This window comes from Vulpes lagopus, chromosome 6 (assembly GCF_018345385.1).
Source record: "Vulpes lagopus strain Blue_001 chromosome 6, ASM1834538v1, whole genome shotgun sequence".
NCBI classification, from domain to species: Eukaryota; Metazoa; Chordata; class Mammalia; order Carnivora; family Canidae; genus Vulpes; species Vulpes lagopus.
The window spans coordinates 45,259,169-45,276,340 of NC_054829.1; the positions used below are offsets into that span (position 1 = coordinate 45,259,169).

Genomic DNA, 17,172 nt, shown 5'->3' on the forward strand with positions numbered 1-17,172 from the left:
AGGAAAGAGGGTACCACCACTGCTCGGCACTGATCTGAGAGAGGGTGCTTTTTCTCACCATCACTGTGTATCTCTGGCTTGCCTGCTCTAGTGCAGCAAGGGCTGGCGCTCTGGCTTTGGGATTGCTAGCCTGGGAACTAGGCTTGATGTGTTCCTCCTGGTGCTCTGACCTGTGAGCAAGTGACTGTAACTTTCTGAGTCAGAATTTTGTCACACTAAAACAAGGAGATTAGATGACGGGATTTCCTGAGCCCCTTCCAGTTCCTTTTTTATTTTTTGTACTGGAGTTCAATTTGCCAACATATAGCATAACACCCAGTGCTCATCCCGTCAAGTGCCCCCTCAGTGCCTGTCACTCACTCACCCCCTCCCCCCGCCCTCCTCCCTTTCCACTACCCCTTGTTCGTTTCCCAGACTTAGGAGTCTCTCACGTTCCTTCACCCTCACTGATATTTCCCACTCATTTTTCTCTCCTTACCCCTTTAATCCCTTTCACTATTTTTTATATTCCCCAAATGAATGAAACTATATAATGTTTGTCCTTCTCCGATTGACTTACTTCACTCAGCATAATACCCTCCAGTTCCATCCATGTTGGGCTATGAGTCTATGCAAAAAGGGGGAAACATGGGGTCCAATCAGTAGTGGAGTTCAAGGATACACAAGGCCTAGGATTCTTCCTGAATCATTAACTCATCTGCATATCAGTATACTACTCATTCAATACACAGACTACAAAGTGAAGAAGTGGTGGGTACAGGCAAGTGACACTATTAAAAGATGACAATTTGGCAAGATTGAGATGTTTCTAATGTCCTAGGGCACATGGCATAGTGACAGCAGATACTCAAGTGTTTGAGTCAGCCTGCCCTGGTTCAAATGTTAGTCTTATCAGGTAGCTGTGTATCCTTAGCCAAATTCCTTGCTTTGGGGCCTTTGCCCATCAGATGTGAAAAATGATAATAACATTACTCTCCTCAGAGAGTTGCTCTGAGGATTAAATAAAATAATGCATGCTTGCCTGGATCATGAAACATTGGAAGTCAATTACCAACACCACTTCTGCTGCTTCTTCCACATACAGTTTGTAGTGAATGATATGCTCCAGAACCACACTGAGCAGCAGGCAGTGGTGGGGAAAGGAATGGCAGTGGTGGAGTGACTAAGGCACCAGACTTGGCCTCCAAAGTTGGATTTTACTTCAAGATAACACAGAGATCAAGAATGTGCCTGCAAACAAATTCCACAGTTTAATTTACGCTAAGCATGTACCGCCACTTCCTAGCTGGGTGACTTTGACCATGTAGCCAACCTCTCTGAGCCTCAGTGTCCCCATGACGGCACTAATGCTTATCTCTTAAGGATATCGGAATGAGCTACGTGAGATAATGCACATGAAATCATGCATTGTAAACCACAAACTCCCCCACAAACGCAAGGATTGCTATGTGCCAGTAAGAGTATGAATGAAAACTTTGGACAGAAATCTTTCTGAAATGATACTCTGTTTCTCCAACATACTGAAATAATTTGCAATTATTTTTTTTAATGACTCAGGGTTATCTTTGTGAACATCTATTACAAACATAACATACCTGTCTGTGGCGCTTCACAATTTTACCCTGTTCCCAGGCCCAACTTCCTTCTGTTCCCTCTGAGAGGTGCAGAAGCTGTTTGTCCTCATCCTGACCCTGTGCTTCATTCCCATCAGCATCTTCCTTCACAGCTGCCATGGTCTGGCTGCTGCTCCCACTTCTTTTCTCTCATACCACATAGCTTTTATTGGAAGCAGATGTAAGAATCCTATCAAACCCTTCTGCCCAGGGCGTGATCCTGGAGTCCCGGGATCAGGTCCCATATCAGGCTCCCGGTGCATGGAGCCTGCTTCTCCCTCTGCCTGTGTCTCTGCCTCTCTCTCTCTCTCTGGCCTCTCATGAATAAATAAATAAAATCTTTTTTAAAAAAAAGAATCCTATCAAACATTCATCTTGAATGCTAGGGCAAGGGGGGCCTTTGAGTAAGGAAGAGGCACATTCAGGTGTTTTAGAAAGCTTACCTAGCAACTGTTGATATGACGGGGTGAAGATGGGGACTGGGGTCAGAACAGAGTAGTGTTATTTACTGACAAGGAAAGATGAGAAGAGCCTGTATTTGAATGATGGCAGGCAAGAGCAGGAGGGGGTAAAGCCTAAAGAGAGTACCAGGCAAGCCAGCAAGTCTCTAGACCTTTATTTTTTTTTTTTTAAGATTTTATTTATTTATTCATGAGAGACACAGAGAGAGAGGCAGAGACACAGGCAGAGGGAGGAACAGGCTCCATGCAGGGAGCCCGATGCGGGACTTGATCCCGAGTCTCCAGGATCACGCCCTGGGCCCAAGGCGGAGCTAAACCACTGAGCCACCCAGGGATCATCTAGACCTTTATTCATTCGATAAATATTTATCGAACATTTACCCTGTGTCAGAGATTGTACCAGGGAATACATTGGTGGGTGAAATAGGCAGAATCTTGATGTCTGTGAAATTATGGTCTGTTCCATTAACTGGAGGTCAGCGAGAAGGGAAAGGGGAAAGTCAAACAGAGGGTGCCAATGTTTCTAGCTTGTGTGTCTGAGGAAATGCTGGTGCAACTGACAACAAGGAAAAGACAACAAGGGAGGAGGACTGGGTCAGTATGAAAGGTGACACATTCAGCGTTCAGCATAATGGACTTGAAGAATTGATATCTAATTAAAATGCTTTCCTAAAATGAAATAAGCTTCAACTCTTGAGTTCTATGGCTGGAACCAGGTGATCTGTGTGGAGTGGTAGTTTCTCAGTGTCTAATTAGAGAGACATCCAGATTAGACTAGAGATGCTCATTCCTGGTCTTGGATTTGGGGAGACTTTTTTTTTTAAACCTAAAATAAGAAAATTCATTAACGTAGACAATATCTGTAAGTATAGTTTTAGAAAAAGATACTAAAATATATGTCAAGTTGACTTTTCCCATAAAGACCTTCTATAAAGTAGAAAGCATAAAAATAAGTCTTAACCCAGTCAAGGTATTTTTTGGAGGCAGCAAGACAAAATAATCCAAACACATTTTTTATAATGATATAAGTTAATATAGGGATGGAATATAGAACTTATGTCCCATAGGCCATGTTTCAAATATCAGATGAGTCTAGGAAACTACTGCCAAGGGCTGGATTTTGGTTAATTCTTGGCCAGAGAGGGATCCCTGGGTGGCGCAGCGGTTTAGCGCCTGCCTTTGGCCCAGGGCGTGATCCTGGAGACCCGGGATCAAATCCCACGTCGGGCTCCCGGTGCATAGAGCCTGCTTCTCCCTCTGCCTATGTCTCTGCCTCTCTCTCTCTCTCCTCTCTGTGTGTGACTATCATAAATAAATAAAAAAAATTTAAAAAAAAATTCTTGGCCAGAGAGATTCCCTGCCTGCTACCTAACACAGCAATATTCAATGTGGCTCATCAAAGAAAGCTCTGTAGGCCACTGATACGTGCCAACAGAGTTGACATGCTGCTGGAAAAATTTAGAAGCCTTCCTCTTTTATTCCTTCCCAGGCCAGAGATCATTCCACTTCCTCATGGAGGTGTGCCACTGAGATGGTAAGATCATAGTTTCCTCAAAAAAAAAAAAAAAAAAAAAAAAAAAAAGTATAGTGAATCTGCTCATACTTTTAAAGGATTTGTTTAAACCTTACTGCTTTGAATCATAACTACAGAAGAGATCATTTTATCTTGAAAAAATATTAAGAGTAGGTTCACACAATCAGTGACTTATATGTAAATAGGTTTTCCTTAGGTCAAGGTAGGCAGCAAGCTATTATTTATAAGGTGTCTGTAGAACAGTGGTTTTCAACCTTGGCTGTATTTTGAATCACCCTGGGAACCTTAAAACATATTGATACCCGAGTCTGACCCCAGGGGCTCTGTTTTAATTGGTCTTTGAGAGATAAAAAATTTCCTAGGTAATTCTCATGTGCAGCTATTGTTGAGAACCATAATTGTAAAACACTGGATTTGGGAGTAAGACCATATCCCAGGGACATAAGCTGGCTGAAAAACAAGGTCCAAAGAGAAATCCTTATTTACTATGACTCAGTGCTTACTTAGCCCTTTTCACTTTGATGTACTTTACTTTGGTGGTAGAAATGCACCCTAGCCAATTCAAGGAGTATCTTTATCAGGTTACATGTGCACGGTAGAAACAAAACAAAACAAAAAAACAAAAGAGAGGGCAGCCATAGGATATAGCCCCTTTACATCATTTAGAACTTGAGACCTTGTTCTTACTCATGTTAACCTTGGTAGTAGTATTACATTATAAAGAAAAAGAAGTAGCATCTGATATGGCCGCTCTACTGCTTGGGGGAATCTATCAATATATTAATGGAATCAAGCCCTGAGAAGGTTTTGTAGCCTTCACATTTTTGTCTTTTCTTCATTTATTTATTGTTTTTGTTATTTCTGATATTTATGCTTGGAAGATTGCTAGCTCATTTTGGTGCTCACGCTCATTCTGGATGACTTATGCACCAGATTCCTGTCACTGGATGCATGAAACACAATCATATTTACATTTGATGTGACTGTTGGGGCCATCAGATCATAGTTCAGCTACTGCTTGTTGTTATAGCCTGAGCGAGTCAGTTTAGGTCTCAGAATCTCATTGTCCTTGTCTTGTAGGGTTGTTGTAAGGATTGCAAATAATATATTACAGTGTCTATTGCATAATAAATGCTCAATAAATTATAGCTGTTATCTCCAAATCTAGATTACAGACTTCTTAAGGGTATTGGGTCATATTTTCTCTATAAAGTTTAGCTATTTATAGTTCCCTAAACATGCACGAGATGGTTTTCAATAAAGGTAATACAATTCCAACTTTATAAATGATAGGGAATATTAGAACGAATTGCCTTTATCAGGCATACAGAATTGAAGGTACTGTCTACGACCATGTTACAGAAAAAAGTGACCATGTCTAGTGGAGAATCAGGTCCACAGTCTTAAGAGGTTAAAAGCTCGGGTCCTAGAGTCAGACCACCTGAAATTGAATTCTGGTTTCAATTCTTGCTGGCTGAGTTTTTGCTCAAGTTGCTTGATCCCTCTTCACTTGTTTCTTCATCTGAAAACTGGATATGTTGAATGGATGAATGAAATAATGTATATACAGTCCTTACCTAGAATCTGGTACAATATAAAGGTTCAGCTAAGGCTTGCTATTATTATCTTTGGCTTTATTAGCATTGTTCTGACTCATGTACTAACTTCTAGAGGAAGGGACAATGGCCAGCAGGTCACATGCAAACAGAAATGAGGTGACTCAATTTGGTAAGAAGCACAGGATGTCTAGGAAAGAAGCACAGACGAAGCCAAGGACAACAGCCTTTGGAAACACAACCACAGCCACTACCCGATGGAGACAGCACACACTGAGGTCACTCTTGGGCAGTCACTCAACTCATTAGAATTTGACCAGCCCTATTTATTCAACATTGTGTCCGATAGTGGTGGAAATATTTAAAGGAAGTGAAAAGTAGACCCTTAGAGGAACTTCTAGTCTGGGTGGGGAAAGAAGTCTTTGTGAAGAAGGTGGATGCTGATGTTAAGTGCTAACTTGTGAGGTTCAGCCTGTGCTTGCAGTGGAGTTACAAGAAGATAGAGAACAATTTTGGCCCTTCTGCCACCATTATTTCTAGAGGAAAATAATGTTGTTACTCATAATACCTTAAAATATGATTAGTAGTGAAGGTATCCTGGCTACCAACATAAAACCACACCTTTTAATTCCTTTTATTCCACAACAATCCAGGATATAACTAATCTGTGAAGAATCAGGGAGTAGATTATTCAGGAAAAGGTGTGGGAGTTATGGAAGATTTCTTTTTATTTATTTATTTGGAAGATTTATTTACAACACTTTTTCCCAGAAATAGCCCAGAAGGTTGTACCAGGTACTGTGCTAGACCTGTGATGTTTAGGATGAGAAAGATACGGTCCTGCCTTCAGGGTTGGTTCACATTCTAGTGGCCCATCAAGGTCTGTTTCTTTCTCTGTGCTCAGGATTGTGGTCAAATGATCTGAAATAGATATACTGAATCCATATAAGAAAATAAAGAAGACAAAGGTGTGCCATTATATGAAAACTACCCCTTCAGGCCCTTTTAACCAGTTGAAAGGACAAATATAAACAGAGCACTTTAGTATTTTTGGTGAGGACCTGAGATGGGAGTGTGCCCAGTTGTTACAACCACTTGTGGGATAAGTCCTCTGCCAGAACTCTGAGAGGCTGCAGATGCGTAGTGATGTCCGAACTGAAGTCCCAGAGGGAATGAGAGATCATCAGGTGATAAGAAGAGTATTTTAAGCAAGGAACAGCATAAACAGGGCACACTGGAGTCAAGCTATCTGTGGGGATGGAGAGCTACCAATAGTTTATTATCCCTGACGGTATAGGTAAGAAAGGGCAGGAGTTGACAGACTGAGGGCAAGCCACAGGGCCTTTCCAGCTAAAGATTTAGCTTGCAGGTGAGGGAAGATCCAGCAAAGGGTCCTAGACAGGAATGTGTGGTGGTCAGATTTGTGCATTAGAAAGATGTAGAAAAAGGAGTTAGCCAAGTATCAGGATTAGGTACTGTTGCACCTAATGTTGGATTAACACCAGTGCAGGTTTGTTTTCTCACATAACTGACTATCTGGAGGTAGGTAGTTATGACCAAGTCACTCATCTCCTATCTTTATACTTTGCCATACTTTTGTCCTCATAATTGTCACTTTATAGTCAGGAGAGGGTTGTCCAGGCTCAAACCAACACATTGATATGTAAGGCAGCAAATGGAGAAAGACACAACTATGCCTGGAAATCACTTGCCTTCCAGCAAACTGTTAGCAGTTCAGCCTAACAGTTTGGTAACTAATGGTGACTCCAGCCACAAAAGAACCCGAGAGAGCACTCATCTCCTTCCATCTATGGTGGATTCTTGCAAGGGAGGAGATTGGGAATACAGGTTGGGTAGATAACCTGTCATTTCTGCCACAAAAGCTAGCCAGTAAGAGGAGACAAGGACTGGAAACAGGGCAATGGTAAGAAAGAAAGAGTGGTCATTGCTGCCACTAACAAAAACTGAACACAGAAATTCTGAGTAGTGGATCTAATTCTAAGAGTGGGTTTGATGTGTCATCCCACCTGGGGATGGATATAAATGAAAAACTCAAGTGAAAGCCGAGGGTTTGGGATATATTTGGAGGTCATTAGAATGTAGGGATCCCATCAAATATATCCCAAGCACTACTGGGAATTTCTAAGCAGTGCATGGTTTTTCTTAGGCCTAACAACTTCAATTAAGCCTAAGTCTGTGGAGACCTGCTAATTTGCACAGCCCTGTTTTTTCTACATGTTAATATACCCACCCTGGAATTTAATGGATAGTAAAGTTATGCAAAGAATCACTGTGTGCAACAAGAACCAGAACATTTTCTGCCAAGCCCACCTCCAATACAAACACATACACATACCAGTCAGGGCTATACATAGAACTTGCTCTTGAAACCCAACATCTATTTGCCACACTGTGGAGCAAATGTGTTTTCATTCTCTTGATTAAAATAACAGGAAGTATCATCATTCTTGAAGTCTTGGTATTTATAACAGACATATAACCACACACACAAAAATATAACTATGGAGTCTCTTGATGAGGTCTGTTGGCAAGGTGTCTGGTAGGATTCCTGGCTTGGGATAAAAAGTCCTGCACCTGAATCATCTTACCTCTCAAGTAATAGAGCTCGGAGTTACCGTGAAGATACAATCCAAGAAGACTTCAACATTTATATAGAGGTCCTCTTTGACTGCCAACCCAAAAGGGGCCTCTGCCTTTTCAGCCCGTCTGGCAAGTCATGGAAATTCTACTCTGGAACTGGATACAAGAGAGGTATTTCTTCAGTATTTACTTTGACCAGTGAAATTACTATGACAGATTTTTTTTTCTTTTCCTCAAGACACAGAGTGACATTTTAAAGGAGAAACCACTTGGTGCCATAGTCTTTTAAAAATAATATTAGAATAAGGGCTCAAAGGAATGTCTGCTCAGGCACAACTGTCTATAGCCTCGTATTTCAAGAAGAATCCGGCCACTCTAAGCAGACAAAGAGCCAGAACTGCTTATTTCAGCCCCTGCCCCTTCGCTGTACTCAGCATCAGATTAAAAACTAGTGACATCCTCTCAGTGCAACAGCTCTTTTGGCCTGTTTTTTTTTTTTTTTTTTTAAATTATTTGAGAGAGAGTGAGAGAGAGAGCGAGAGCACAGCAGAGGGGGAGGCAGAGGAAGAGGGAGAAGCAGATTCCCCATGGAGCAGGAAGCTGATGTGGCCTCATCCAGGACCCTGGGATCATGCCCTGACCCAAAGACAGAAGTTTAACCTACTGAGCCACCCAGGTGCCCCTCCTTTTGCCTATTTTGCTGCCGAATCTATGCTACATTGTGGTGTTGCTTTTTTCATATTTATACTTCATTTTCCTGACCAGATTAAGAGTTTCTTGACGTCAGGGGTCATACTTTATAATCTAATACATCTTGCAGAGTTGTGTTTGTCATGGTAAACTTGCAGAAAATAATTGTTGGATGGATGAATGAAAGAATGACAAAAACTGAAAAACAGTGGAAGATGAGTTGCTTTACAGCCCGGTAAAGAGGATTACGAAACTCAGGTCAGATTAACAGGAAAGGTGGTGTGGGGGAAAGAATGTTTCATTTGTGTCAACAGACATGGATTTTAGCCCCAGGCTGCCTTGCTTGTTTTCACTTATTCAACAAACATTTCTTTAAGTTTCTCCAGATGAGCGATGAGCGGTGTAATCCTTGCGGCAGGCCCTGAATAAGACCAAGTCCCTGCCCTCACAGTGTGGTGGTGAGGGTGAGGAAGACATGTGGCAGTCAGGGAATACGGGAGATACAATGTGATTGGCAATATGATAATGGCACACACAGGGCACATGGAGATTCTAAATCAGACTGTGGATTTCGGGAAAGCTTCCGGAAAGAGAAAGATTTTTTTTTTTCAAGTGTTGAAGGATGAATGAGTGATGGGTAGAGGAGATTGATTGAGAAAAGCATGATAGGTATAGGGACTATCATGTGAAGGTGTTACATACCATAAAATGGAAGATTGCATTTGAGAACTAAAGGCTCAGCTGTAATGGTAGCTGTGGCCAGAGCTGAAGTTAGAGAAGTAGGCTAGAACTACCTTGCAAAGGGCCTTATGGAAATATGATTTAGTGTTCAGAGCAGACGTTTAGAAATCAGACAGAACTGAGTTCGAATCCCAGCTCCGGTAGTTAGCAGCCACATAACTAACTGTTTTTTTTTTTTTTTTTAAACTGTAAGTCTTGGTTTCCTTAGCATAGTGTGTAGCTCTATCATTTATCTATTGCTGCCTAAGAAATTATCCCAAACCATCACACATTTATTAAATTCTCAGTTTCTGTGGGTCCAGAATCTGGTCCTCTGCTTCAGGATCTCCACAAGGCTGCAATCTAAGTGTCAGCCAGAGATGAGGTGTCATCTCAGAACATGACTGGAGAAGGATCCATTTCCAAGCTCCCTTACATGGTTGTGGGCAGAATTCAGTGTCTTGCTGGCCATTGGCCAGAGGCTGCTCTCAGTTCCTTGCCATGTGGGCCTCCCCAAGATAACAGCTTGCTTCATCAGAGTCAGTAAGAGACAATCTGTGACCAAGACAGATGTAGCCTAATCACTAAAGTGACTTCTCAACACTATTGCCACATTTTATAGGTTAAAAGTCATGAGGGCAGACTACACTCCAGGGTAGGGGATTATAAAAGGAAATGAGCACCATGAAATGGGGATCTTTGGGAGTCATTTTAGGCTACTAGCCTATAGATGGTAGCTTATATTACCACCAAATAAATGTTAGCGATTTTTATTATGCTCAATTGAGAGATTTGGAAAACCTAGAGAAAGCTGGTGAAGGATTTTATATTAAAGAGTAACTTCAGCTGATTTTGGCTAGGTCAAATCATGTCATGTCTTCGAGCCTTCATTTTCTCCTCAGTACAGTGAAAATACCTACTTCCCATAGAAATGAGAACATACATGTGCAAGTATAAATACATTTTTGTAACAACAAGCATACAACTCATCACAGTCAGAGGAAGCAAACTGCTTTGGGCCAGTTTTCCATTTTGTGTTGATACTGTGAGACTCACCGTCTGACATCTTCAAAGTTTTCAGGGCTTGGCCCTCTGGGCCCAGAAGGATTTGTATAACTGGAATAAACACCCACAAAAAGAAATTTGTCTTTTGAACATCCCTTAAGGCATTTCTAAGGGTTTGCTTTTTTTCCCCTTCTTTTTAAATACCTTTGCTTCCAAGGACCCCATGGGGGGCTAGAGAGAGAAAACAGACTATCTGGGAAATTTCAAGCTCTTGATAATAAAAGTGGTAATAAAATCTCATCTGGCTCCTGATGCTTCACATAGGGTTTGTTTGTGGTTTATGGGGTTCCCCCACATCTAGCAGCTGGTTTCCAGTCCCAGGGAGCGACTCAGGTTACTACCCTCTTGCCCACCCCAAGGCCAACCCCTGTGCCCACAAGGCAGCGGGTGAGAGACGTAAGGTACCCCCCCCCCGCCCCCTAGCGCCACGCCCATTTCCGCTTGGTGCCCAAATGGGAAGCTTCATTCCCTGCCCCACGTGGAGCCGATCTCACACAGTAGTGTTCCATGGTCTTCCCAAGTGCTGCTTTCCCTGGGAAAGGTACACAGCGCTCTCTTGACCCAGACGCAGACCCAGACCCAGGCCGGTGGGCATTTCGGCCGGGTAGCCCAGTCTTCCCAGGTGGTAGCCTCTGGATGGGGGTCGGAACTTAGGAATTGGAACCCCCACCCCTGCACTCCACCCCCGCCCCCAGCCTTCGTTCCGGCTTCACACAAAGGCGCGCTTCTCCGCGGGGCGTCTCTGGGTGGAGCAAGACAGTGCCTCGAGAGCAGGGCACCCGGGACTCCACCACCACACCCTCGTCCTGCCAGCCTGGCGGGGCTGCACACGCCGCTGCGGGGTTCCCCCTTGGCGCTGAGCTCCCCGCTCCTGCAGCGCCGCTGGCCTCGGACTCCGCGGGCCATTTGGTCTCGGGGGAGGGGCCCGCCGACCCTTGCGGAGCAGTCCCCGCAGGAGGGCGGGAGCGAGCCCGGCAGCTCTCGGGTTGCGGAGGCAAGAGGCGGAGCAGCACTCCGGGCAGCCCCGGCCCGAGGCTTCCACCTCGCCAGCCCCGCCGCTCCGGCGACCGCTGCCTCGGAAAACTTTTAATGAGAACCAGATGTCGAACTTTCCCCGAGCCGGTGATTGGGTCCCCGCCGGGGGCCGCAGCCAATCAGCGCGCTGGGAGGGCCCGGAGTCCCGGCCCGCCCGGGCGCCCGCGGGGATCCAGGTTGCAGGCTGGCGCGGCGCAGCTAGCGGACTGGCGGGACTCGCGGGCCTGGCGGGCCGGGCGGGGACGCGCTCTGCAGCGGGGCAGCCCAGGAGCGGAGCCAGCATGCGGGGGGACCGGGCAGCCCGGCGACTGGCGCTGCAGCCGCTGCCGCCGCCGCCACTGCTGCTGCTGCTGCTGCTGTCCCGGGCTGCGGCGCTGCACCCAGGCGAGCTCTTCCCCTACGGGCAGTCGCGGGGGGACCAGCTCCTGCAGGAAGGCGACGACGAAAGCTCAGCCGCGGTGAAGCTGGCGAGTCCCCTGCACTTCTACGAAGCCCAGTTCAGCTACCTCTACGTAAGTCCATCCCCCGCTTGGTGTGGAAACCGGCAGATTTCTCGCAGCTTCTTCCCACGGGTCAATGTAGTGTGGATCTCCCCGAATCCCTGTTTTCCAAGGGGAGGAAATAAATAGAACGCACGCCGGGCTGTCCCCGAGCGCCCCCGGGGGGGGACCTGGCTTTGCAGCGATGCTGCTGACTTGCTTGCTTTGCTTTACCTCGAGAGGAAGGGCATTAATTCAGACCCACAAATTCGCAGCCACACAAGCGTCCCAGGCAGGAAAGGAGGTGGCGATGCTGGGGCGGCCAGTGGGATTTCCAGGAAGGACCACGAGAAGGCTGCGCGCTTCTGCAGAGCTGGCGGGTCCCCCCTCGGACCCGGAGGTTTTCTCCCGCGCTGTGCGGGAAGTGGGAAGATACGTGGACCAGAAGTTTTAGGGGATTCCTGGGCCCATCGCACCGCGCCGTGGGTTGGGGTGGCGGGTGGGACGTCGGCTGCAGTTGGCGCTGGTCGCCCTGGATCCGGAGGCCGGTTCCCAGAGGGTGGAGAGGGGGGAGCGTCAGGCCCCCGGGCCGTTGCCTTCCCTCGGTGCGCAGCAGGGTGGGCGCGCACGTTTGGACCAGTGGTGGCCGCCCGAGGGCCTCCTGCCGCGGACGCGAGCGTCACCTTCTGTCCTCCTCCTCCCGCAGGTGGGCACCAACGGCATCATCTCCACTCAGGACTTCCCTAGGGAGACCCAGTACGTGGACGATGACTTCCCCACAGACTTTCCGGCCATCGCCCCCTTCTTGGCGGACATCGACACGAGCCAGGGCAGGGGCCAGGTCCTGTACCGTGAGGACACGTCCCTGGCCGTGCTGGGCCAGGCCGCCCGCTACGTGCGCGCAGGCTTCCCGCGCACCGCGGCGCGCTTCACCCCCACTCACGCCTTCCTGGCCACCTGGGAGCAGGTGGGCGCCTACGAGGAGGCCACCAGCCGGGCGCCGCCCTCGGGAGAGGTGAGTGACCCGGGGTGCTCGGCCGCTGGGCCAGCGGAGGGGTGGGCTTGCATTCTGGGCTGGAACCCCGGGACGGGTTTGGAGCTGCTCTCGTGCTGAACCCGATGGATCGATGGGTGGCCCCAGGGCTGAAGTGGCTTGGAAGCGAAGGAGGCTGTTTTCTCCAGGGGTCCTCTAAGGTGGACCTGAGGGTGACTGCTTCAAGCAAGGGAGTAGGAGGGCCCAGTCCAGATGCGGAAGGGCCTCCCAACACAAGGAGGTTCACTGTTAGGTTGTTTATTTTTAGAGTCACCTCTAAGTATCTAAGAATTATTTCTAATTATATGTTCGTTGAAGGAAAACATCAGCAAATACAGGCAATTTAAAAAAGAACAACCATCCATTTTCCTACCACTCAAAGATAATCACTGTTAAACATTTTCATTTCTATATTCCAGAGTTCTTTTTTTCCTATTGATATCTGTATTTATCTGTCACTGTCTGTTAACACTAATGGGTTCACACAGCACATACTGTTTTATAAACGATTTTTTTCACTAAATAGTATATTGTGAGTATGCTTCAATAGCATCATCTATACTATTTGCATAATATTCCACCCAGTGAATTTGCCACTGAGTCCAGGGGTCATTAAGGTTATTTCCAATTTTTCATCATTATAAATAATTTTATGAAGCACTTTTTTTTTTTAAACTAAACATTTCCACATGTCCTTACTTGATATTCCAGGAAGTGGAATTGGTGGGCCACAGAGGATATACTTTTTATAAAGGTTCTTGATAGCTTTTGCCAAATGCCCTGCATATATCAGTTTACATGCTCCCTAGTTTGTAAGAGACTGTCCTCCATTTGTTTTATAGTCTCTACCTGAGAAGGTAAAACAACCCAAGCTCCCAGTCTTTAGATTTGGCAGCAACATTTAAGGTACTCTAAATGGGGGAGCCCGCGTGGCTCAGTGGTTTAGTGCCTGCCTTCAGTCCAGGGCATGGTCCTGGAGTCCTGGGATCAAGTCCCACATCGGGCTCCCTGCATGGAGTCTGCTTCTCCCTCCACCTGTTTCTCTGCCTCTCTCTCTCTCTGTGTCTCTCATGAATAAATAAATAAAATCTTTAAAAAAAATAAAGTACTCTAAATGGACATCAGGTGGAACCAGGGTAGCTTGGCAAATGGGGAACTGCCTCATTCCTGGAATAGTTAAGGTCTTCCTCCCGTGAAATTAGACGGAATCTAAAATGTCATACTCGAAGGGCTGAAACTCTTATAATTTATCTCTATTTTAACTCATCAGAGTGTTTCTAAGTTATAGAAAGATGGCATATATCCTCCCTAGAAGATTAAGTAGCTTGCTCACTCTCACTGAATCGTTCAAGAAGACGGCATTCTTGTTTTGTGTTCAAAAAAGAAAAGAAAAATAAGAAAAATATTCCCAAAAGATATCTAAGAAGATCTAGAAATAAAAGATATTTGAATTTGTGATTTTTTTTGGCATTCATTTTTTTGTCAGGCAGCATTTAGTTTTGTTTTTTGAGTAACTTTTTTTTACAGTGGTGGGTTTGACATTTCAGTTATTCAGGGCAACAAAATACACTCAATTTGAACAAATATATTGGGCACTTCCCTTTTGCAGCGCATTGGGCTAGGTGGAGGGCTGGAGAAAGAGGGCTCTCCATTATTATGTTGCATTCATTCATTCACATTCATTCATTTTTGTATATAAGTTTTAAAAACTTACTTAAAATTAGTGGCGCCTGCTTGGCTCAGTCAGTTGAGCTATGGACTCTTGATTTGGGCTCAGGTCATGATCTCAGGGTCCTGAGATCAAGCCTGGTGTCAGGTTCCTGGCTCAGCAGGGAATGTTTCCCCCCCTTCCTCCCTTCCTCTGCCCCTCCCCCAGCTTGTGTGTGTGCTTGTGTGCTTGTATTCTCTCTCTCTCAAATAAATAAATAAATACTAAAAAATTAAATTAAATATAACATACTTATAGTAAAAACTTAGAAAATAAACATTATTTATAATTATAATTAGCAGAGGTTATCACTGCTAATAGCTTATTGTTTTCTGTCAATCTTTTTTTTGTAGACATATATCTTATATGTGGTATATTCATATAAATGTGTGTATAAGTCATGTATATTTAAATGTAGTTAAGATTTATTCATCCAGCAGATTGTTTTTGCACACTTACTATAGTTCAGAACTGGTACAGATACAGTGAAAGGACCTCATAGTTTAGTGGAGACATTGATTATGTTCAAATGGTAAGTGCAATAGCATCTTCACTTGGAGACTAACTCTGCTACTTCCTGGTTAGGGGACTCAATCTGGGAAGGTTTTAATGAAGAAGCAGTTTTGAATCTGAGTTGAGCATAGTGGAACAGTCTCCAAAGAAATAGCATGTGACCTATTACCCATGTTCTGTAAAGTATAATGTGTTTTGGGCATTGCATGTGGTACATTATTACTGAATAGGAGGGGTGTTTAGGCATGAGGATGAAAAGGCCATGGGGTGGGGGCAGATCATGCTCTTCTGGGAGTTTGGACTTGTTTCTTTGGCAGTGGACAGGTTTTGAAGAATTTTAAGCAAGGGATTGAATTTCTTTTTCCCCAGAGTTCTTTTTTGTCTATATTGAAAAGGTAAGGGCTCAAAGGAAAGACTAAGACAATTATTATATATGTTGTATATTCAAGCTACCTAGTTAATTCTTAAAACCATTATTTTATCATATTGTCTTCCCACAACAATCCTACAAGATAAGTACAAGAATTACTGTTTGCATTTCACAGATAATGGCAAATAGAAGATAATGCAATTGTCCAGAATTCTGCTCTTAATGAGGCAAAGGTCAGTTTAGAATACACATTTGATTCCTAGTTTTTTTATTGCCTTTATTTTTAAGTAATCTCTACACACAGTGTGGAGCTTAAACTCATGACCCCAAAATCAAGAATTGTATGCTCTACCAACTGAGCCAGCCAGGTGCCCGTTTTGTTTGTTTTTTGTTTGTTTGTTTTCGTATTGCTTTTAGCCCAGATTTTTTCATGCAAGACCCATTTTCTTGGCTCAAGTAATGTAGGTGGACACAATGATAATTGTGCTTTTCCCAAAGACTTCCAATAAATAAGGCTTGATGTGATCTTAGTATCAGAAGAGTACTTGGCATCATATTTCATTCAAAGGAAAAATGGACTTGCAATGAAATTGGCTGGCAAGGATGCTGTTGATACCTTAATACTTCCAAATTAGCATTCCAGTGCTCTGAATTCAGCTGCACCTGTCTTACTTTTTCAACAATATAAAGATGAAGTTGAGTTGAGTGAGAGGAGTCAGAGAGATGAACAGTTGTACAGAAGTGCTGGGATGGTGAAATCACACTAGAGCCTTAAGATTTCATTTTTTCACAGCTTATTTGAAACCAAAAATTACAATACAGAAAAGGTGACTTCGTCACTTATTGTTTCAATTTCGCCTGTAGCATGGGAATACTGCTATTTCACCCACCTTTCAGGTTGGTTGTGAAGACAATGACAATACAAAAACAGTGTGAAAGAAGATGTGGGTTGTGAAAGGTTAGCAGTAGCTTTGGAAGCAATGACTTAGCTTCATTCTTAGATTCCTAAGCTGTAAAATGGGGGACAAATGCCTACCTTACAGGATTGTAGTCAGAATTAACTAAGGTGACGTTTTTTAAGTAGTCATTGTATTCTTTTAGACCTAGTGGATGTGGCTGCTCAGCCAATCTGTGTTCCTATATGTTGGCATGATAGGGGCAGATTCTGGTTTTTAAATTTCTCTATCTTGTAAGGACTCAGTGATGTAAGGCCTTTACATTAGAACTCTTTAAATATTAGGTTTTCTGAACTACAACTTCTGTTTGATCTCTTTTGGGTGGGAACTACGGGAAGATTTGTAGATTCCAGCTCTCTTTTCTAGTTAAAATCATTCTTCAGATATTGCCATATGCTGAGTTGGCTTCAGAATTTGTTTCATTTCAAAAGAAGATAAGGGTTCTGTTTGGAGAGAGGATGTTTTTTCAATTACCCACATTGAAGGTTCTTCAGAATACTTTAAAGAGCTCTGTGATTTGAGTTCTTATTTTAATAGTTCTTTGGAGATAGATTTTGGCAAACAGTCATCTGCCTTGCCTGAAGGGCTGTGTGAGTTCTACGTGGCTTTCTTAAACCTTGACACACTAACCCCTGTTTATCTGGGAAACTTGAAGATACCAGAGGAACAGGCATCTTTACCATTTAAAACTATTTCAGTTGTTGCCTTTCCTCTCCATGGATATTCACAGGGAGTATGACAAGATGTTGTACCTGATGTTGCAGGAATGGCAAAGTGTAACTGCAACTAAAAACAAAATGGATAAATATGGGGTGCCTCAGTGGCTCAGTTGGTTAAG

General features: G+C 44.2%; 1 protein-coding gene across 2 annotated transcripts in view; it reads left to right on the top strand.

The window, feature by feature from the left end:
• The first annotated feature begins 11,109 nt into the window (after positions 1-11,109).
• Positions 11,110-17,172, top strand: part of NID2 (nidogen 2) — a 60,677-nt gene continuing 54,614 nt past the window's right edge. Inside the window, exons 1-2 of one of the 2 annotated variants that reach the window (XM_041758539.1) lie at positions 11,110-11,787; positions 12,461-12,769. In XM_041758539.1, coding sequence (XP_041614473.1) covers positions 11,341-11,787; positions 12,461-12,769 — 756 coding nt within the window. In that variant the 5' untranslated portion in view covers positions 11,110-11,340. The remainder of the gene's footprint in view (positions 11,788-12,460; positions 12,770-17,172) is intronic. The other variant, XM_041758538.1, reaches the window with a different exon arrangement.